A 22,561-nucleotide genomic window follows, 5' to 3' on the forward strand; every position below is an offset into this window, starting at 1 on the left:
GTACAATGCAAGATGACGGGTAGGTGCCACCACCGTATCGGCTTTGATAAAACCCTGCAAAACGCAATAAACACCTGCTTTTTTGTGCATAGCATTTTATTGTCAGTGCAGCGTAATAAATGTCACGTTTCTTAGAATTATTTATGTATGCCTTTTGTAGCATCAAAAAACACGCCACAAATATTTACGCGTTGAGGTTGAGCGTCAGACACGCGCAACATTTTTTTTGACAATGCACACAAATATAAACACCGAAAACAGATCAATATTTGTGGTCACCGCCGATGTGGTTGGATTTAAGCCGTTTTAGGTGACAAGCAGATGAGTCGGCAGGCCAAATTTTTGCGTCAACCTACTCTGGTATAAAAAGTGCATCAGTTTTAATTGACTGGCAGAGTGCTGCTTTATAAAGGCGAAGATTTTTAAGCCGTGTGTCGTGCGTCGGCGATGTATGTAGCAGTGGTCTTTGCAATAGTAGGTAGCCAACTCCACGGCCGGACTGTAGAAGAGCGGCACGCGTGAATGCTTTTGAATTGAGGAGGAAACCCACGCACGTTATTCATAAATGAAAAGATATATCTTTCTGATGAAATAACCTACAGAAACGAGTATCGGTGACTTATTCTATAATAAAAATTATCACAGCATATCCACAGAATGAACGGAATGAATAATGATCAGTAGGGCAAAGCGTCCGTCCATCTCGATGCTTTCGTCAGTCCATCCGTACGTCCACCCGTTCGTGCGTAGGTCCATGCGTCTGTCTATGCATGCGTCCGTGCGTTCGCATTCGTCTGTTCGTCCGGGTGTCTGTCTGTCTGTCTGTCTGTCCGTTCGTGCGTCCGTCCGTCCATATAATGAACACTTCAAGTACAGCAATCCTGCTTCTTCTTCTCGTGTAATCATCATATACAAGTACCGCCATCCAGCAGACAATCCAAGGACTAAACGAGAGTATGTACCACATTTCTTCTGTCAGCGCTTTGTTAACACCGAGAGCGTGATAACAATGCTGTGCTACGTTTTTCGTAACATGTGGACATGCGGATATTTGTCCGAGGGCAAGTACATGCCACTGGTATGCGGGTATGTGCTATGGGTTACGCACTACGACAAAGGAATGCACAAGCCATGCCATAAGTAGCTTCGCCCCTGATACTCCTTGAAGTTTATGCTTACTAAAAAAAAACTAGTAACAGAAGGACGCACTTTGAGCATCTGACCAGGAAAGGTTGCCACTTTAAACTCGCTGGGCGTAACCTCCTTTGTTTTAGCAAGGTTTAACGAGGGTTAAGCCACAGTGCCATGAACTAGCGGCAGTGAAAGCTCGGAACTAGACACGACGCGCAGGTCGTAAGAAAGTGCGCGCGTGCCGCTCCTCTAGTCCGGCCGTGCCTCCGCTCGTTTAGTCCTTAGAATGTCTTCTGTATGGTGGTATTTCTATATGACGAATATATATGATGAAAAGATGCGAGATGGTGGTACTTGGATTGTTCACTAGATGGGCAGACACATGGACAGACAGGCAGACAGATGCATGGACGGACGGACGAACAGACTTACGTACAGATGAACGGACAGACGCATAGATGGATGCACAGACAGACGGATGGACGTATGGATGAACGCACAGACGGATGGACGGACGGATGGACAGACGGATGGACAGACGCACCAGCGGGTGGACGGAAGCGTGGACGGACTGATGATTGCTTCGCCCCCCTCATTATGCACACTGTGTATATGCGGTGATGTTTTCCCATTACACGTTGGGTCTTGCAATATTTGTGCTCAACACTGAGCCATTTTTGTGTGCTCTGGACGCGCATTCGCGCATCTGAGGTCTTTCGCTTCCTGGAAGCAGTGAAAGTAACAGCCCATGTGAAAGTAATAACTTTTGTCGATGAGATAAAGCTGTACTTTTCAGACGAAGATAGTCTTTCACACAGCCTGCATTTATACGTTCAGTATGATGACATTTCAGGTCCAGCGTTGAACTCATCCACATCCAAGTATTTGTTCATTGGCTCCCCAAACTTTTGACTTAGCGCCGCTTTTCCTATCCATACAGCTGCTTCCGTTCGTATTTAGGGTATTCTATACAACCACTACGATATTTGGGATTCCGTTTGGTGAAACGCTCTCGAAGAAGTAAGACGAAAAATCCAAGACGCACGGGATTTGTCTTTCCACGTCTTGCGTGCATATAGCTTGTGTAGGCTGTATTTTGATTTCGCTCTTGGTATCTCTGTCACGTGGCGCAACCACATTTGCGTATCGTACGATCACTGCAGTCGGCATTGTGTTCCTCTTATTGGTCTGGTGGCACTGCGTTAATCTCTCATGTGGTATTAGGATAGCAGCGTTGCCTGGGATGCTTTGCTTTCCATTAGGTATCCATACGTTGCCGGCTTCTGACCGTATACGCTTTCTGTGCGCCTTGTACAGAGGGAGAAATCTCCCGCACGATCTCTCGCATATTATTTTCTAGACACTCATCTACAGCATTTATTGCCTCATCTATACTTTAACAGGAGTCCATAATCAGTAAGACCTCCTGTATTTTATGCAACAGCTGTGGCATGTTATCGCCATGTCCAGTCGACCTGTCCTGGGTTAGACGTGTTGAACAATCCGACTGTTGACACAAGAGACGCTTTGTTGGTTGCTACCGTTAGCTCCTCCGGCCCACCGCACTCGCTCCAGTCGTGTCTCTTCGAACGTGCTCGCGGCATCTTTTCTACCTGGTCACCCCCGGGACTTAATGTTGCGGCTAGGGTGGGGTGTGCTTCCTACACTTGACCATCTCGCAAGGCAGAGAATAGCCCAGTCGGCCACATGCCCGAACTACTCCCCACGGGAAACAAATAAGCATGTGATGAGGCAATGTGTAATCACTCGTGTTTTCTGGAGGGCCATGATGCTGTATTTCACCGTCTCGGAGTAACCGCTTTGTTTCATCTGGGTGCCGTTCCCTTCCCCTGTCCTCTCATTGTTGCTGGTGCTTATATTTGCCTATGGCACAATCGTCACTAAGTGGTTGCAGCGGACTGTTGTCGTCACATTCTCTTCCCGATATTGGAGTGACTGTACACTGATCTGTTATCTGTTCCTTCTCGGTGAGGAGGAATTCTTTCGGCTTCTGTGTTGGTTTCTGACACACGCTTAAAACATGTCTTTCGGCCTGCCTGGTCTCGGTAGGCTGATCTCTTTTCAGTACCAACAGAAATGCCATTTAAATACGTAAAAAGTACACACTCACATTTTATTTGTGACTTTTGTTTGTTATGTATGTACATATGTATAGAAATCTTTTTGTAAGACTTTTGTATGTCTGTGCGTGTTCTGCTCTGTTGAAATATCTCTCATAATCATATGGTAGTTTTGGGACGTCAAACCCCACATATGAAAACCAGTTGAAATGTACTGTACCAAAGTACTTTATGTGCACTGTATGCGTATATTTTTCTTAGGCAAGTATCCCAAGAATCCGTTGTCTTTACAAAGCGCTAGCGTTTTCAAACTATCGTCTTGGAAACCAGCACAGCGCATTCATGGGAACAATCATCTCCAATGAATGCGCGCAAACAGAGCTAATCGCGGAGGCCACAGCTTGTGGTTTGTTTTTCGTGCTGCCACCGCTAGAGACGCTGGATCTATGCAAGTTCACTGCGCGTTAGCAACAAAAGCACCGATGGCGGCTAGCATTGCGTGTTTGAGTTTTTGTGCATATATTGATGCAGGTATTGTTGCTACTAAGGCGCTACAATCTGGCAGCCGCTTTGCAAGAACCAAGGCATACATTTTCGAAACAAATTATCACCATATCTCACCATGTTTCAATACCTGCCATTTTGTTTGAATAGAGCAGCGGCCACATTAGCTATCGAAAGCAAGTAGCAACATACATGGCTCTTTAGCTCGAGCAGATTTCGTGCAAATACGAGGTCTGATTCCGCGTTTATAATGCCACTTAGTCCCCTGCACCGATGTTTGCTCGATACTTCTGCTTTCGTTGTACAACTGGTGTGCTTGTGCAACTCGATTCGGGTGTTGCAAGATACTGTTGCGTACGTAGGAACAGCACGTATGTACTAAAGAATGTTTTAAGTATTTCCATGAGCTGCACAGACATAAATCGTTTCAAGCCTTCCTTCCACGAGGCAACCTGTGTAATCACCGTGTTATGAAACAACCGTGGAACACGAAGTAGATATCAGAAACTGCTTCCAGATATCACTAGCATTGCTGATCGACATTGATCTTTCTCGAATTTCTGGCTCCAAATGCCTTTGAAAAATGACCCATAAACCAGTCACTCCTTGGTCGCCAGTCGCAAATGGTCACGCGACCACTGTTGGTCACCGGTGTGCACCGGCCTTAAGCGGACATCTGACTCCAGAACTTCTCTCTTAAATACAACCTTCGTTGAATTCAGATCAGCCTGGGCCCTTGCGAGACTGCATTTATTGACCACAGCCAGCTGGCTGAGTTAAACTTGAGAACACTGTAATACAGGAAACACCAAGCTAACGTGATCCACTGCCAGAGTCAGTTTACTTAGCCTCTTTCATGCATCTGTCTTTTGCTTTTGTTGCAGATTAGGTCACTTCTTCAAAAAAAATGGCAGGCGAATATATTAAGGAAATAGCTGCGAAACTACATTAGCCCGGCAGATCTTGTGCCAAGTAACGTTGGATGCATTTTTTCCTTCATACAAATTGGGTATTGTTCACTCCCAAAGCTACTGAAGTGTCAATTATTGTTTGTAGAATGCCTCTTCCTTGAAAATGAGAGAGAGTGCACTCGCCAGGTAGCTACAGTACCAATTACCACGAACGCAATACCTCGTTCTTATAAATAAAAGGTCCAGAAAACAAGAACGCCAGCCGTGGCTCGCCTGTATCCTTAATCATAGTTTTACATTTGCAGCTCGTACAGGCAAAAGAAATTATGAAAGTCACTTACCTACGATATAAGGTTCGCAGAATACCAGAGGAAGCAACGCCACACCCATGAGTCCCCAGGAAACAGCGACGCTGTGCACACCGAGGTAGTCCGCCACGAGGACAGACTTGAAGGCGTTCAAGTAGCCCTGCTGTGCACCAATCACAAAGGTAACCGCCGCCACTGCCGTGAAGCTTGTGACGTGCGGAAATACCCAGAAAGATAGCGACAACAGTGCCAAACTAATGGCGGTGATGGGGCAGCGACTATGCGCCAGCTTGTCAGTAATCAAGGGAATCACGAGGCGTCCCACGAAGCCTCCCAAGCACTGACACACCACAAGTTGAGCGGCGGCGTTGAACGTAATGCCTTTGTCAACCGCATAGTCGACAATAGTGGAACCGAAAAGTGGAAGAGTAAAGTCTGCTGCCACCATGGCCACCAATAAAACATAGAAACATGGCGATCGAAGAACCTTCATGGCTTGAGCGAGAAAGTCCAGCGGTGCAGTAGGCGATTCCATCGAATTCGCAGAGCACACTGGGGTATTTTTCACAGTGTCAACGGTATTCTTGGAACCGGCAGAGAGTGAATTTTGTCCCACTGGCCCATCACAAGTTGGCAACACTGTATCACATGGAAACGCTAGATTTTTTAAAGTGTAACTATTTCCACTGAATTCTTGAACGTCAGTTGTCGTCCCGTACAAGGTTGTGGTTGCCCCCTTCAAAGCCTTGTCTGACGCGTCGTGGCGTCTGCAACATTGCCACCTCACGGGTTTCCCGTAGCGCAGCATAAAGGCGAGAGGAATGAGATGCAGTGTCAAGCCTCCCGTAATAAGAAAGCAGCCTTTTAGACCGTGTTCTGACGCCAGGTGCGACAGGAGTGAAGGACCGATGATTCCTGACAATGAAACGCCTAGGAACTTGATGCCCATGGCAAAGCCTCTGTACTCGTAGAAGTAAGAAACGACGTACACCGCCGTCCCTATGACTAGTGCGCCGTACGATGCACCTGAAAAGGTTTAAAGAAGGAAAGTGTGACCTGCCACACATTTCAATAGAAAGTTCATTGTTTGTAATAATAAGAACCTCAGCTAGATATACTGTCTCCTTACACTCACAGAGTACAATTTCTTTTGCTTTTATTTCCTCTTTTGCGCACTCTAGATGGAAGGTATTTACAGAAATTTACGTATGCTTTCAGGCCAATACCACGTTTCACCTCATCAAACTTGGTTGCTTTCCGCATGTCTATTTTCTTGAAAACGCATTTATATGCTATTTATTGTTTGTTTCACGCGTGAGCAAGTTAAACATCTGAACAAAAAAGTTCCATCTACAAACGCAGGCCTCTAACACGGCTGTTAAAATATACAAGGTATTGTAAGCCAGGTTTTATGTGTCTGCCCCAATGCTTGTGTATGACGACAAGCATTCTCTACTTGTACTTTCGAGCTTGCCACCGGGACTTATCCTGGAATACAAGTGTTTGCTTGTAAAGCCACCATTTTGCAATAGTTCTGAGCAGGACAGACAGAGGTTACCATACTGTGGTTTCCTCGAGAAGCCAGAACTCAACCTAAGAGCAGCCAAGCCACTTTCACTTATCGCCAAGTTTTCAAAGAAAATGGTAGAAAAGCGCTATTTATAAAATAGTTTTAGTTATACATGAGTAATCTCGTTTTGAATCAGGATTGAGATAAAAGTAAGAACACACAATTCTAGCTTTTTTTTCATCTTCAAGCCGTATAAAGGTAAAAAACTTCTGGTCACATCATTTACCAGCTCTTAACGTTCAAACTAAAAGCAATTTTTCGAGTTCTTTTCAAAGGTAAGGAAAGCCCATCTTTCATTTTTCCCATAAAAGGAAGGTGCGTAAAGTACAGGAGTATGTTTTATAATTTTTATGTAGCTCAAAAGAACATTTATTTGAATATATTTTGCCAAATAAGTGAAGGGAGCTGTAGAAAATCAGCAGGGCTATTTTCTAAAGCTCTTGTTGTCCACTGATGCTATTAAACGCAGGAGGACAAAACCGAATGTCTTGAAGGGTCCGCGTTTTTAAACATTGAAAAGGTTGATTGCGTATGCAGAATAGAGTGAATGCTAGAGACGGATGAAGAAATTAGTACCGTTATGTCAACCGGTAAATAGCAGCTATAATCGTACAAGCAGGAGGACAAAACAACAAGAGAGAAGGTAGGAAGGTTAACCAGGCACACGCAGGTCATGATTAAAGTCACAGGTCAATAATCATTAGTAGTTACCATAATGTCAGCTGATCTTCATGTAATGATATCTAGTTCTAGACAGCTAGCCGAGCTTTATTTTTATTTTGTCACTGGTCTCATTTTTGTGAAGTTCACGAGAGAAGGCATGCAGTGCATCAGCATTATAAACTGGACTAAAAGCGAAAGTTGGGCTAGCCGATGGTTTATACTTTAATGCATTAAACAGCACAAATATACAGACACAGACAGAGGAAGAGACGACAAGGTGCTGAACACCCAACTAAGTTTTATTAGAAGGAACATAAACATATATCTGGTAGAAGACCTTCTCGCATGGCACATCATGGGGACTGCGTGACAGAGCAAACAGGGTAGAAAGCTTCTGCTTACAAAAATAATCGACAGATGCGTAAGTAGCCAAGAGCTAGAAAGGCGAAAAAAAGAAATATTGACCATCCCTACTTGCAAAAGCATGCGTTACAGTCGAAAAATACCCTGTTTGCACTGCCGCGCAGTCGCCATGGTGTGCCATGTGACTAGATCTTCTGCTTTATATATGTGTATGTTCCTTCTAATAAAACTTAGTTGCGAGTCCAGCGCCTTGTCGTCTCTTCCTCCATCTTTGAGTTTCCTAATACTCACTGTAGATGGTTAAATAGACAACTAAATGGACGGTGGCCATCTTAAGTCCGATTCCAACTCTCACGTAGCCGGCAAAATGGACCGCTCCGAGAAGACCGCATTGTAGACAGATACGATGCAGGCTACTTTGCTGTCTAAACAAGATGGCGGCTCAGCAAATCGCTGAGATAGATTGGACCTCGCCGGAATGGTCATCCGCACACAAGCAGACGATTCTCCAGTGGGTAGTTCAATGTGAGTAACGTTTAAACATTTTTTTAGATTTTAAAACGATATAAGCCAGAAACTACAACTCTTACTTATGTTTATCTTAGGTTTTTTCTTTTCAACGCGACGTGGCACATCATCACGTAAAAGCCGTCTAGATGTGTTCCGATTCTCGGACAGCATGTTCTCGGTGCTGTCTTCTTAGCTGTCTGCGTAGACTGTCTACGTGCTGTCTAAGAATTCGAAAACAGCCTGTGTCGGTATATTTGCGGTGTATATTTGCACGTTGTTACATCAAATTATAAACTGACTCGTATCAGCATAGATATCAAGCCGCGGGAACAGCGTGCCAGCCACTCGCTTGCTCACAAGCACAACTTAGTAAGTTCGATTTCCAAAAGTTACACTTAAGTCTTATAGCTATTTTCCAGACGTCACATGGGCATTTTGCTAGCCCTAGTGTATACTTTTGCCATTTTTATTTTATTTTAAACTTGTTAGAGCACGGGATTATTGACTGGTCCCCCACATGGAGTACGATACACGCTGACTATAGGCTAGAAAAAGCTTCTTTGCTCCATCTTTCCACACGAACAGCGCATTACGATGAGGTGTCTCGAGCAGCATCCGACTATTCACGAAGGGAAGACATGCGCATGCTTGATCTGACACGCCACAAAAGCTCAAAAGACAATGCTTAGTTGCTAGGCTAGCTTAGTATTTTATATGCAAATGACAAGAAAAATGTCCAGTGAATATGTCAAAACAAAAGTTCAAGGTAGCCAAGGCACAAACCTGAAATTTCCGTCTCGCCTTAGGGTCGAAAAGTAGCCACTTGGCCTCTATGTAGCCGCCAACGGCACCCCTGCCCATGCGTGCTTTGTGTATTGATTGTGGGTGGTTCATATGCAGAAGGAGTGCATTTCTTGCTGTGTGTTTTCTCGTGGTAATTTGCGTAGCACTCTTCGTTGCCTGATTATTTCCATGAGCCGCCGGCGTTTAACCACTCATCACTTTTGTAGCCTTTCTGTAATTTGTAGCCATCATGTCAAACTAAGCATATTGCACTTTCTTGTATTACGGTGCTTAGTTTCTGCTAGACTTTTTCGTGTTATGCAACACCTCCAAACAATAGACCCCGTATCTAGACCAAAAAAACACGGGTTGTATCATTTTTCTTTCTGTTAATTAGGAAATAATTAAAGTATTTGGGGAAAAACTTGAAAAGTATGTAAACTGTGAAAACGTTTCTTAATGTTTCAGCTGTTGTAAAAATCGTTATTTTGCCCAGGGTCGGAAGCACAGTCCGAGGGGGCTTATTTTGTCATGAAATCAAATACGCAATTTGTGTATACAAAACGAGGTCCTATAGTGAGATACTCAATCGCAGAGATAAATAGCCTTATAGATGTAATATCATTACAGTGCACTGTTACTTGATAATGTTACTATACACGATGACGTTCAGCGTCCAATAGCTCAGCATAATCTGTGTTGAAATACCCAGTGACGGCAGTACAGTGCCAGTCCGCTTGTCCTCCTTTTCAAGCATTATGTTATCACGTTTTGCCTTTGAGTCTTCTTGAGGTATATTTCAGCGAATTTAGCTTGCTAATGAGTACATGCCAGTAGTTTTGTATGAAATTTCTTCGAAATAGCTCCATTTGCATGGCTATGCTTTTCTTTGGCTATGGCTTGAAGTGTAATTTAGGAAGTGCATTTTTCTATAAAATTATTGGCAATGGTATGCGCTGTTGTAGTCATCGCTCTGCTTTATGAAGACTGCTTTGCATTATTATTATTAACAACCCATGTCCTGTTGTCGTCGCAAGGTACCTTTATTCTGTTGAGCGCCACTGTCCCCAAAGACCATTCGTCATGGCTTCACTCATACCAGTTTTACAGCAACCCCCGAAGACATTTGTTAACGCGGATGTCACAACTGTGCGCAGACACGACCCATAACAATCAATAAAACTCATGAGTTTCCAGTGGAATTTTTAAGAGAGAGAGACAGAGATGTGACGAAAAGCAACGAACAATGGGGAAACCAGACGAGTACATGTTGCTACACTGCACTGGCTAACAGGGAATGGGGCTCAGACAAAAAAAACACACACCAAAATATAGGCTGGCCCCAGCCCACCACCGAAACGCCAAAGCAGAATAAATGTTTCGCAAATACATGTTATTGAATCAGTGTATAGGATGTTTATCATTAGGAAGGGAAAAATGTGCACAAGAGATGATTGGATTAGGTTGGATTACGCCAGTAGGATGCGCAGACTGACATTCGGGGCATGATGCTCGTACTTATGTATAGTCCGTGACAACCTAAAAATAAATATAGGCTCCACCCACCAGGCAACAATGCCCTTATTTTGCATGCCTCCGCGCTACAAAAGAAGTAGTTCCCAAACAATGACAAAAATTTTCTCGCATAAAACCAGTACCTTGGAATTCTTCAATGATATTCAGATAAAGAACCCAAAGCTCGATAAGAAAACTTGTGAAGGCACGGAGTTCAGCTTCACCTTATAAATATACCTGTTGTTTATATTGCACCCCTACCACGCTCTTCTTGGAGCCCATGAAGAAGTAATGTTCATTTCTCGAAGGTAACGTTTCTGCGCGTTACCTGTAGTAGTACTAAAAGCAAGAATGCCACAGTAAATGTGACATTTAAAAGAATCCTTCTTTTGCGCTTTAGAAAACGATGCAGGGACATAAATCAAGTTTTATAGGGTCGCTTGCAATTTTCTTGTTGTTTTACGAAACTTTCTCTACCAGGTTTCATCGCTATCTGCTGTACCTATGGCAACTATGACTCGAAGCAAAAAATCTAGAAGTGATGTGAGATTTACTTCATAAAATTTGGTTCTTGTGCAGCCATAAATACCAAATGTGCGTCTCACGTTTCGATGCTTGCCATCGTTTTTCAGCCAAACGCCAATGTTTTGTTTTAAGTCTTCTTTCAGTGAAAAAAAAAATGCGTAGCACACATTGTGTTTAACAGTGGCAGACATTGCATACAAAGTGATGTACGCGGCTAAATGGTGGTGACTGAAAGCTGCACGTGAATTTTTATATTTTTGGTTTGACAACTTGCACTGGATGGTTTGACATGACCCCAGCCCTTGAATATTTAACGTTTTCAAAACGCGACACAGTTTTTCTGGAACAGGGACACCACCTCCTATGAATGTGTCTGTAGGAAGGCGTGTCTGTGCTGGCATGAGGGTTTTCTCTTTCCAGTGAATTTTAGTGAATTGCGTACCAGACTTTGCTGTCACAGGGGAGTGCAATACATCCTTCATGTTTTCTTTCACGGGACCCTGATTTATTGTAAACAGGTTATAACTACGTAATGCAGGCACAAAATTCAGGCGAAACGCAAAAAACAAACGTTGAACAAAACTAAGACTTTCCAATAAGATATCTTTAAGTATCGTACAACGCCCTAAAAAACGACATCTTTCTTTTTTTTCACTCAACAATATTTTTAGCGGTGTCGCCTCAGCAACGATACGGATCGATGCAACTGATCGTAATTATTCGTTATCGCTGCACCGATAACGATTGATACAGCAATACTAAATAGCATGCGTCATTTTGCGGTTTTAAGAACCTCACATGGTGTTTTTCATGCAAGACGTTCGTGCATCGAGCGTGAAACGAGCGCTTACGCAATGTGGTAGATAATTCAACGTGACACATAAATAACCACGCACCCACGGAATTATCACCATTTCATTCATAATACATAAAACATTGCATATTCTCCCCACCTGGTTTGTTAACTTTCGCACTGTGTCACGTAGCAGGTTTTGTAGGACACTTTATTCTCACACCTTCTCCGCACTTGCATCCCTCATACGCCGCACAGCACAGCGCACATCGTAGAAGATCACCAAGCTTCCCACATTGCGGCACCCAAGTAACACACTCACACACGCACATGTGGCAACGCTGATGCCACGGCTATTGCGGGCGATAAATCTCAGACGCTTACATTCCACAAAACACAGATGCGCCAATTCAGAATTCACTTTCACCTTATTGCACACGAATGACCACGACGGCAATCATCGAGAGTGGTCACCTTCAGGCGGTATGCTTGGCACATCCACTGATGAAGTAGACGCTTAATTGCTGCTTCACGCTGCCGAAACGACAAAACGCGATAAAGCACTACCACTTCGGAGCTCTTCAAACACTGTAAAATCAACAGCGTCACTATCGAATGACGACCAGCGAGGACGATGCTGGTCGTCATTCGAGTGCGAGTCGATGAAATAGCTTCTTGACGAAGAGACGACCACAGGAAAACTGAATGAACGCCTCGCGGTCTCGGTGAAGCGGTACATCGCCTCTGGGGGGGGGGGGGGGGGGGAGTGGTTAGGTTTCAAGAAGGAAAAAGAAAAGAAAAGTGAGCCCCGTAACTGCCTGCTTCAGGGATCGACACCTCAACAGTAGCTCCCAAGAGATGGGTGGGAGGAGGGATTAAAAGGATAGGAGTAAAGGTGTAGAGAGAGAGAGAATTAGAGAGGAGGTAAGCGTGAAAGCGTGAGAGCAACGACATATCGAGAGGATAGGAGAGATAGGAAAGATGGAAACATGGTCACAGGAGTCCGAGGACGGGGCACCACTTGCGAGAGCTCTTGTCAGCGTCAGGAGATGGCGTAGAGCAAGTCCAGCCGGTCAGAGCTACACTGTCGTCGAAGGTCGGCGTCAGGAGATGACGTAGGGCGAGCCCAGTCGGCCAGAGCTACGCTGACGTCGGAGATCGCGAGGGCACAACCGGTCAGCACGGAATCCAGTGAGCGAGTCACATCGCCTCTCGTCGCGAACCATGCCATGCTGAATTTATCATTGGTTCATCATGATTGTTACGTCATAGCAAAGAGCGGCTGCAGTTGGACGTGCATAATACGATGCTGGTCGTCACTCGAGTGTGAGTCGATGAAGTAGCTTCTTGACGAGGAGACGACCACAGGAAAACTGAATGAACGCCTCCCGGTCTCGGTGCAGTGGTACATCGCGTCTCGTCGCGAACCGTGCCATGCTGAATTTATCATTGGTTCATCATGATTGTTACGTCATAGCAAAGAGTGGCTGCTGTTGGACGTGCATTATACAATTGGACTGTGGTACACTTCACTTTTTTATTCTCAGCTTGCCACCGACTATAGAATGTTAGTCATATGTTAGAAAAAAAAATCAGTACTCCTTGCCTTATCGAGGAAAGGGTCGCAAGCTTTTTATGGTTGTACCAGATAGATTATCTTTTCTTTCTTTCCTTTCTTCCTTCTTTCCTTCATTCCTTTCTTTCTTTCTTTCCTTCTTTGTTTCTTTTTTCCTCTTTCTTACTTCGGTTCCTGCTTTCTTCCTTTTTTTCATCCTTCCTTTTTCATCCTTGCTTTCTTTCTTCATTCCAATCGATGGATCGATTCTCCCTCCGAGTTTTTCCCTTACTTCATGCCTAGAACAACACCTTCAATCACCAGCTTCGCAGCGCAACGCTTCTGATATTACAGGCATTCGTGAAAAGGGTCATGCTTGAACCAGTGAAAAGCAACATTCATATGATATCGCGGGAAACAGCAAGTAACCTCAATAAAATAACGACACCTTCCCAAAGGGAGCCCAGATAGGATGCCAAGCAGTAGCGTTGCACATGGACGCGATCAGCGCTTTTGACCAACACCATGTGTTGTTTTGACTCGCGCCTCGTTAGGGTCGTTGGTGTTCCACTGCCGATGCTTGCGTTTGACTTCCCTGGCTCGCGCCTCGTCGGTGTTGCACGCGCGACATGGCCATTCGCGAACGCGGTCGGCTCTGCTAACCCTCGCGAAACCGGCGACGGCTGCGTTAGGCCAAATCGGCTGTGGGAGGAGCTTCACTTTCCGGCGTCCTCACCATCGCAGATAAACGAGCCGAAAGAGTGTTCACTTGATGTGCGCTCGAAAGTTGCGAGCTGTGAAGAGAGTGAAGTGAGAAAGAGGTGACACGCGGTAAGCGCATGGCAGGCGTGGGAGAGAGTGACGTCACCGCTCACTGCAAGGGAAGACATGGCCTACTGGCACCACCCCAACAGCTGCGGCGAGGGTAGCGCGGTGCGGCGCGTCGGCACGAAGGCACGGACGGACAGCGTTACACAGGCTACACAAACAGCTGCTTTGCATCTAAAGAGTTCAGCTTTCTATGTCAGACACGGCCAATCGCTGATCAGTGCACGATCGAAGGAGCATCAACTAATGAAAAACAACGCTCAGAGATGCGCGTGTGATCGGCTCTTCGAGGTCCGAATTTCTGTACACTCGCTGGCGCCGAGTTTCCTGCGTACGACACCAGTGCTGCCACCAGCAAGATCGGAAATTCATATGAAGCTAAGCTAATGGCAAGTGGCTAACGTTTACTTTTGAACGCCCACAAGCAGGTGCGCTTCAATTTTTAAACCTCCAGCTGAAGTTCAACGAATGTACCGTGTGCTGGGCGTATTCCCTGCGTGCACATAGATCTTATTTCGCACAAATCAGCTCATTCCAAGACAAAAAAAAAGTGGCATTGCAACACGTATAGAAACACGTACCGTAGAGAAGTCCTAATGTGACGCACATCCAAGCCATGTTGGGTACAAAGGCACTGGCGATGATTGCCAGAGGGCACACGATGGCGCCGGCCAGAATCGTGCTGTGAATGGACACCTCGTGCTGAATAGCTCCTAATGCAAAACCTTTGAAGTAAATAGGCTAGCATCAGTGACAACGCTACCGGCATACATGTACGCTACACAAAGCATGCCTAAACACTCAGTGTTTTCCTTTTCCCCACAAACCTCGCGTTTGGATGTCCCAAATTTTCATGAAGTAACGTTGGGTATTCCGCTTTTTCATTCCGTTCTTTGGGTACTCCCTTTTCATTCCTTTCATTCCTGCGTTCAAATGGCTCTTGGTGTGGTTATAACGATAACTTTACTCCACCAGTTGCAAGCGAAAATACTTTAAAATTCTCTAGCTTATTTCAAACATCACCTTACAATTCGTTTAATTTTAGAGCTCTACTCTGCCTCTCTGCTTCTTCCCCGCCGAATAGAAATGACCCCTAATAAACACAATAGACAGAATTTGCAGTACTCTGACAGAAAATAAATCGGCATATGCACTTTTGCTTGATATAGTAATCCTACAGTAAATCATGCCCAAATTTATTATTTATGTGATGTTTTTTTTGTGTCAGGCGGCTTATTATACCTTGCAAAATTCGTAGCTATACGGCAGGCCCAATGTTTCTAGTTCATGAAGTCGTTTCAACGAAGAGGCCGTTTGAACGAAGGTGATGTGCGCCGTGAACTCGTGGACTGCAATCACAAGGTTTCAATACATGTGGGAGAGTAAAACACCAAAGCAAACAACTGCAATTCTTTAAATTACTCACTCGCATATGTGAAGACATTGTGCCAACCAGTACCAACTACCGAATATTTCAGCTGGTGCAATACAAATTCGCTTCGCCTCTACTACATTCAAATCAAATAGAAAGACGAAATATATTTTCTACCTGTCATAAGCAGTTCTTTGGCGTCAACAGAAGTTCAAGACAGCTAAGACATCGGGCATGAAAACCACTCTTAATAGAAAGTTATGCAGCGCCGTGTGTAATTGCTGTTGTGGCTCGCAAGCAGGTCTCACCCATCACACTGGTCGTTGCTGTATGTATGGTTTTGGGCCATGCGGCTGTTTCCCGGTCGACGCCGAACGTGTTCATGAACAGTACGAAGAGCAGACCACTGTTGGTTTGAGGAATGGAAATGAGGAGACATGTGAACCCCGTGATTATCGGAACCGTCCAGCAGCTGTCAATGAATGCAGGAGACGGTTGCAAGCCGGATTTCGAGGGCGACACCGAAGGAACGGCCATGGTTGACGGAACTGCAGAGAGTAGAGGAAAAAAAACAAAACATAGTTTGTGCTTTGTGGTTTTTTTATATATATCAAGAGGGGTCACTTAAAATGCATTGATAAGAATTTGTGACTAGATGTATATGAGGTCGATAGTGCATAAATACTTGGACCAGCCGTGGTGGTCTAGACCTTAATGGAGCTCGACTGATGTCTCGCAGGTGACGGGATTGAATCCCGGTGGTGGTGGCCGCATTTTCGTTGGAGGCGAAAATGCTAGAGACCCGAATACTTAAGTTTATGGGCCCGTTAAAGAGCCGTGATGGTTGGCTTTTCGAAGCCTTTCACAAGTGTGTCTCTCACAATCGTATCATAATTTTAGGTCGTCTAACAACATTATGTGAGTATGCTAGTATTATAATACTACTAGTGTTACGGCGACAGGAAAAAGACGAAACATGGTACCGTGCTATAGTCTTCCTACTTCTTGTGATCCCCGCCTTCTTTGTGCAAGTTACCGAGCCCTCTTATGCTCATTACCATTTCGTCCAACTTTCCTTCTTAACTTGAAGGGGCTCTGTAACGCTATCACGCTAGCAATGTGTTCACTAACTATAGGGTTAACTAAAAAAATGCAGTCATCACGTCTATACTTACGTTTTTCGTAATATCACTGAAAATTCTGAGTAAGTGTATTCCATTCTTGTGTTTAATTTGAACGTCCCCGAGTCTTTCACCCTAATCACAAGTTACAAGTGAAGAGAAAGGTGCATGGTTTAACAATGGCGACAAACTGGCGAACCAAGCGCGATATTTTTTTTTATTTTCAGCAGCGTAGTCGAACACCATCGAGGACTAAAAACGCGGCTTTTATATTTGCCGAAGGTGCAAGTCAAACCCACAAATGTAATGCGCTCATTTGTACGTGTACTCAAATGGAGCTTCACTAGCTTTGTTTCATGCCATGAAACGAACAACATATGTAGTTTTTGGGTAACCTTGCCTCGTGATAGAAACAATAATTGAAGCATGCAGAACTTGGAGGTTTACCATCGCAAGAAGCGAATCCTAACTTACTCAGGTGTAAGCGATTAAGATATGAGATATCTTAGTTGCATTTACCGTTTACACTGTTTAATCTACCATTTGAATGAGCCCACCAGCTCGGCAACACACTTTATTGGGGCGTCACGATTGTGTCTTTTTTTTATTTTCCTCGCATTTTTTTTCTCAGTTTTTGTCATTTAGATTACTGGACGATCGCGCGAATGTACGTTGAAGGGTTCATACATGCCGACCTCACAGGACTCCGCAGCTGACAAAAGCGCGGAGAAAGCAAAGAAAAAATCGTATTGTGGTCATCTGTTTCCATTGTTTCCTGCCCTTATGCATCAGAACAGCTGCTCGGTTCCTACCTTGTCCGCTTTTGGAGGGAAAGCAGCCGACAGGATGTTGCCGTCAAACCGGAAATCAGAATGGCCGCTGCGTTCTCGACTCCATGCTTAATTCACTGAGAAGATACGAACACACAGGCATCGACACGGTCCGGAAGTAAGAAGACATCGTTTTCAGTGATTGAAGTACACGAATTGCACTGTATGACGAAGCTATGATCTCACGCAGGACGATGGAGACCAAACGAAAAAAATTTGTCCCAGAATACGGCTTTATTCCATAGACCAAATAAGACAGTACTTTGAAGGTAAGAAGCACTAATTTTGTTAACTTTATAATGAGGAATGGAAGACTTTGATATGATAGGCTCAACTATCATTACCACCAGACAAACGCACAAGATCGGCGCTCGAGCACGACCATCCGGGTCCACCTTCATACTTTTTGAGCTACCGCCCGCTTGCTCAGCTCGCTCAGTAAGCCCCCTCAACGTGTGGTTTATCATGCTGGGTACCACACCATCTCCATCCTGGATAAACGATTCCGCACACGGCCACCGTCCATGCGAGCCAACGTTCCCAAACAGGAACTACCTCGTGCGGCCGCCGCCTGCCCCAGCCCTCTTCATAAGTGAGACCGCCCGATATTTTCTAGAACGGACGATCAGGACGTAGAGGACTTGCTGTCGTCCTACGAAACCGTTAGTGGACCCAGCAGGCGGGTCGACGCTGCTAAGTTGGGCACTGTCAAATTTTACCTGGCTAATGTGGCGGAGCTGTGGTGTACAAACCACGAATCAGAGCTAAAAAGCTGGTCCGCTTTCAAGCAGGCAATATCCCCTGTTTTCGGTCGCCCTGCCATGCGTAAATTGTGCACCTAGCAACGCCTGTGTACACGGGCACAAAAGCATGTGAAACGTTTACCGCCTATATCGAGGACATTCTTGATCTCTGCAGGCATGAGCAAAAGTGCCAAGGTCCAACGCATTATCAAGCGTGTCGACGATGACGTGTTTCAGATGCTCCTTGCGAGTCTTTTGGCATGGTGTCGGAAGCGGCAGCTCTGTGCCAGAGCTACGACGAATTTTGGTGGGCTCTCTCCCATCATCCATTTTTGCCTAACAAACCACTCACTGCACTGTGCGTTATGGCTGGACACTCATACTTTCTCGCACAAATGAAAGGCTTCATGCGTGAGAAGGTCGCAGGTCAGCTTTCTCTCCTGTTGTGTGCTCAGCGCCAAGAGCTCCCGCAGTCGCAGCAACTGCCACATGAGATTCAGGAACAGGTTGCTGAGGCTATACCTACGCCTTTTTAGCAGCACGTTGTAGCCGCGCCTCTTAATTATGCTGAGGCAGTAACGAGGCAGTAGCGACACCAGCCCTCACCGTTCGATGAACTGCCGCATGCCTCCGCTCCTACTCCCCGCCACATGGGCTCCTACCATCGCACCACAGCCTCGACTCAGCCATACGCCGCGTAGAAAGCGCCCCTCGCTGAAAATACCTGGCGAACGCGTGATAACTGGCCGTTTTTTTTTATGTGGTGGCCCTGGCCATATCGCCCAATAATGCTGTCGTCACGTGCCAGGCTACACAGACGCCCAATCACAGAGCAATTAAATTGACCGACTCCTTTCTTGTTACGAAAGCAAGGATCCTCAGTCAAGCACGACTTTACGTGTCTATGTGGCAACTTCATCTCGTCGCTCACCTTCACCCAGTCATCGCTGCTAGTCCCCCATGCATCGACGGCCAGCAGCTCCTGAAAAAGAGGGAAGTTGATTGCCGCAGTTCAGTAGGCAAGAACTGGACTATCAAACCGCTCAAGTCCTGAAACTTTGGCGTCATACGTTGTCGAAGTTTTTATAGACGGCACCCATGCATAGCCGTTGTACATACCACTGCTGCCGTGTCTGTTGCAGACGCTAAACTTTGCCGCGGGCTTCAAAAAGTGACCACGCCACTTGAAATGATGTGCTTACGTGCAGCAAATGCAGAACCTGTTCGGCCTATAGCCACCTGCACTGCCCGGCTCAGCATCACGGAGGACATCTGTATGGTTGAGTCCATTGTCCTTTCCTCTTGATATCATGACATCAAACTTCACTAGGATTTTGTATCGCATATTCACGCCGTTAGAAGTTTTGCCCAATTGAAACTTCAACTCATTGCGTTGTTCGGCAAGCCTTACGAACACACGAATAAAGCCAGTCACAAGCTAGTTACCAGAGAACACACTGAATTTCACCGAAGCAGCTGTTTTGCTTCGTGTGTTTTCCGATGGGGTGTAGCCTTCATTGATTCATCAGGCCTCTTTCTATGTCGGGAACCGTTTCCTCTCCCTTATTTCACCCTCTCGGTTTCACATGGAGCCCGTTCTTCCTTTTTCACCAATCCCTTTCCATACCCATCGAACTGTTCAAAGGCGAATCTCCTGTATGCATGCAGCCCATCGACCGGGAACAAATTTTTTATCGTGCAGCAAGAACCATTCCGAAGTAACCTCGCTGTCGTAAGTGCCGTTGACCACTCTGATAAATCGACTTTCAATGTACTCGATTCATCAATCGCAGCCGGAATGTCGCCTTCTCAACAATCTGATGTTCTCTGGCTGTTGTACCGGATCCGCAAATCTTTTGATATTGCTCTGCCTGCACGTGGCCGAAATTCTACCACTCTTGAGTGAATCGACACCGGCTCCCATGCGCCAGTGTGGTAACGACCATACAGTGTTTCCACGGAAGAACGCCAAGGCATTAGCGAACAGGTGGGCGATATATTTTAACGCAACGTCATTCGATCTTCACAAAGTGTATGGGTCTCACCTGTAGTGCTCGTTAAAATTAAAGATGGTTCCATTCGCTTTTCCGTGGATTACCGGTGCCTACACAACGTCACTTGAAGAGAGGTGTATTTTTTTCCAAGATTGACGCTGATCTTGATACTTTACAAGGGGCCGAGTTTGTTTCATCGGTAGTTTTGCATTCAGGTTCACAATAAAGACCCCTAGAGGTCGACAGTTCTCAAGCCCTTCACTCTGCGTCCCTTATAAGTATTTCTCCATTAACATGTACATACATGACATGTCATGTCATAAGAACAATCAAAACATGCCGCCAGTTTTTTTTTGCTTACAGGCGCAACACAAAAACCAGCCATTCGCACTAAGGCTAATAAAATTACAAAATAATATACAGATATTACTGAGGAAAGAATTTTGGACTCTGAAGTTGACTATCCTCTGTTGCTGTTTACAATACCAAGCACTCAATTGTCAGTAGATGGTATTATCACATAAAGAGATGTTCATCCAAGCTGCTCAACAATTAGCGCTTTATCATGCACACATCCCGTGTCCAGGGTACAAACATGTTAGATAGATACACAGGTAGATACTCAGATAGGTCAAGTATCCCAACCTCTTTAACATCAGCATTTATTATACGACAGCTCAATATTAAGGAATCATTTAAAGTATGTTCCATGACGTCGTCTACAACAGCTGATCTATTCGCTATTCTGTATGCTATCAAGCTTATAAACTCGGCAGGAGACGCGAGAAAATAAGTACTTTTCAGCAATTTCCAGACCGCATTAGCATCACTCTCCAGTAAAAACACGGCAACAATTAGTGATGTACGAAACACTTTAAGTATGATGTACGAAACACTGTAAGAGCTCACCAATGCAAGCCAGGCGCAACATAAAATCAAATTTCAGTGGATACCGGCCATTGAAGCATTTCAGTGAATACAGCTGCTGATAAAGCGGCACGACAATCACATCGTAAAGATGTTACTGTTTATTAACCAATGTTGAAAAATTAATTGCGTAGTGTTATAAAGGCTACAACATTACGAATGTGGAACAATACTTGGTTTGACCAAAGTACAAGAAGATATGATTTATATTATATTGATACATTCACTGAAATCAAAATTATGCTACCATAAGATAGAAGTGTAGAGACACCTATTTACTGGGTAAGGCTAGATATCGCATACAAAAAGCATTTTTACACAGACTTGGCAGAGCTAAAACTCATGAATGCGAAGTGTAATTTGTAGATGAAGACGTATGTCACCTTCCTATCGTCTGCCTACATGATGACATGCTGAGAAACCGTGTTAAACTGAAACTATTGGCCTGAAACCGCAGACCTTTAAGCATCAAGAAACTTCTGTGTCCGTGGAGAACCAGAGCTTTACAGACGAACGCTTTAAAAGCTTTGAAGTGTTGTTTTAAAGACAGCACCATCACTGACAAGGAACAAGACATAATGAACTTTCATTTGTATAACAGTGTTGTGCGTGGCATTATAGGACATCCATTATATGGCTAAGTTGAAGTACATGGCGTGCTGACTGTTATGTACACAAGAGCGAATACATCTCCATAAGAACAATAGGTGCGCAATGCTATTTTGTGGCGGTTGAAATGGATATCAACTAAATACATTATCATAGGCATTATTCATTGTCTTCCTAACACTTTTGTATCTGTCTCTTGATGTTGTTTGATAAGTGCGTATGAGTGGGTTTTGCATGTGTGCTGTGTTGTTCTATTTTTCATGTGCCACAGTTTTTTTTCCTTTATGATGTATTATCAACATTCACTAAAGGGCTAAAGAGTAGCTGGTGTCTTACTTGTGTGCTAGCATCTCCTTTTATATTATATCAATAAAGAATGTACACACCACTGGTATTAGGAATATTTTCTGTTCACCATCCTAATGGTTGAAGCCTGCATGGGGTCATTTTCTAAATTATTCAAGGCACACAGGTGTGGTTCTGGGGCAGAAAACTCCACTGCCACACAAACTGCTTCGATTCCATTCCCGCTTAAACCTTGGTTCTTCTATTTCTTAGTTTGTTTGTTCTTTCTAATTGTGCGCGATAGCTGCTCAAGAACACCGGTAATAGACAGTGGTGACGGCACTAGGCAACTACACCACTAAAACCAGATTCAGTTCTCAGCACGTAACAACCTGCGTTCTAAAACAGACGTGCTTAAGTAAGGAGCCCATCAGGGGACACATGTTGTACGCTGTTGTATTCGGTCATCTCATGTCATCGCTTATAGTCACGCAGGCAAAATCATGCGTAGCTATGTATCCATAATTTCACGAAACAGAATGGACACCGTGTCCCCCCCCCCCACGAGCTGTTAAACAAATGTCTTCGTTAATTTTCTGCATCACAACGTGAAAAAAACTTAGCGAACGCTTGAGCTTCA

General features: G+C 44.7%; 1 protein-coding gene across 5 annotated transcripts in view; it reads right to left on the minus strand.

Moving 5' to 3' along the window:
• LOC119170488 (monocarboxylate transporter 14) overlaps nt 1–22,561 on the minus strand; it is a 41,038-nt gene that overhangs the window by 5,524 nt on the left and 12,953 nt on the right. For 2 of the 5 annotated variants that reach the window (XM_075888519.1, XM_075888518.1), the window contains exons 2-5: nt 19,038–19,088; nt 15,721–15,960; nt 14,622–14,765; nt 4,969–5,961 (exon numbers count right to left, since the gene is read on the minus strand). In XM_075888519.1, the coding sequence (XP_075744634.1) occupies nt 4,969–5,961; nt 14,622–14,765; nt 15,721–15,949 (1,366 nt within the window). In that variant the 5' untranslated portion in view covers nt 15,950–15,960; nt 19,038–19,088. Of the gene's footprint in view, nt 1–4,968; nt 5,962–14,621; nt 14,766–15,720; nt 15,961–17,345; nt 17,442–19,037; nt 19,089–22,561 lie in introns of those variants that run through there. The other 3 variants (XM_037421690.2, XM_075888517.1, XM_075888520.1) reach the window with 2 other exon arrangements.

Source organism: Rhipicephalus microplus, chromosome 3 (genome assembly GCF_043290135.1).
Source record: "Rhipicephalus microplus isolate Deutch F79 chromosome 3, USDA_Rmic, whole genome shotgun sequence".
Lineage (NCBI taxonomy): Eukaryota > Metazoa > Arthropoda > Arachnida > Ixodida > Ixodidae > Rhipicephalus > Rhipicephalus microplus.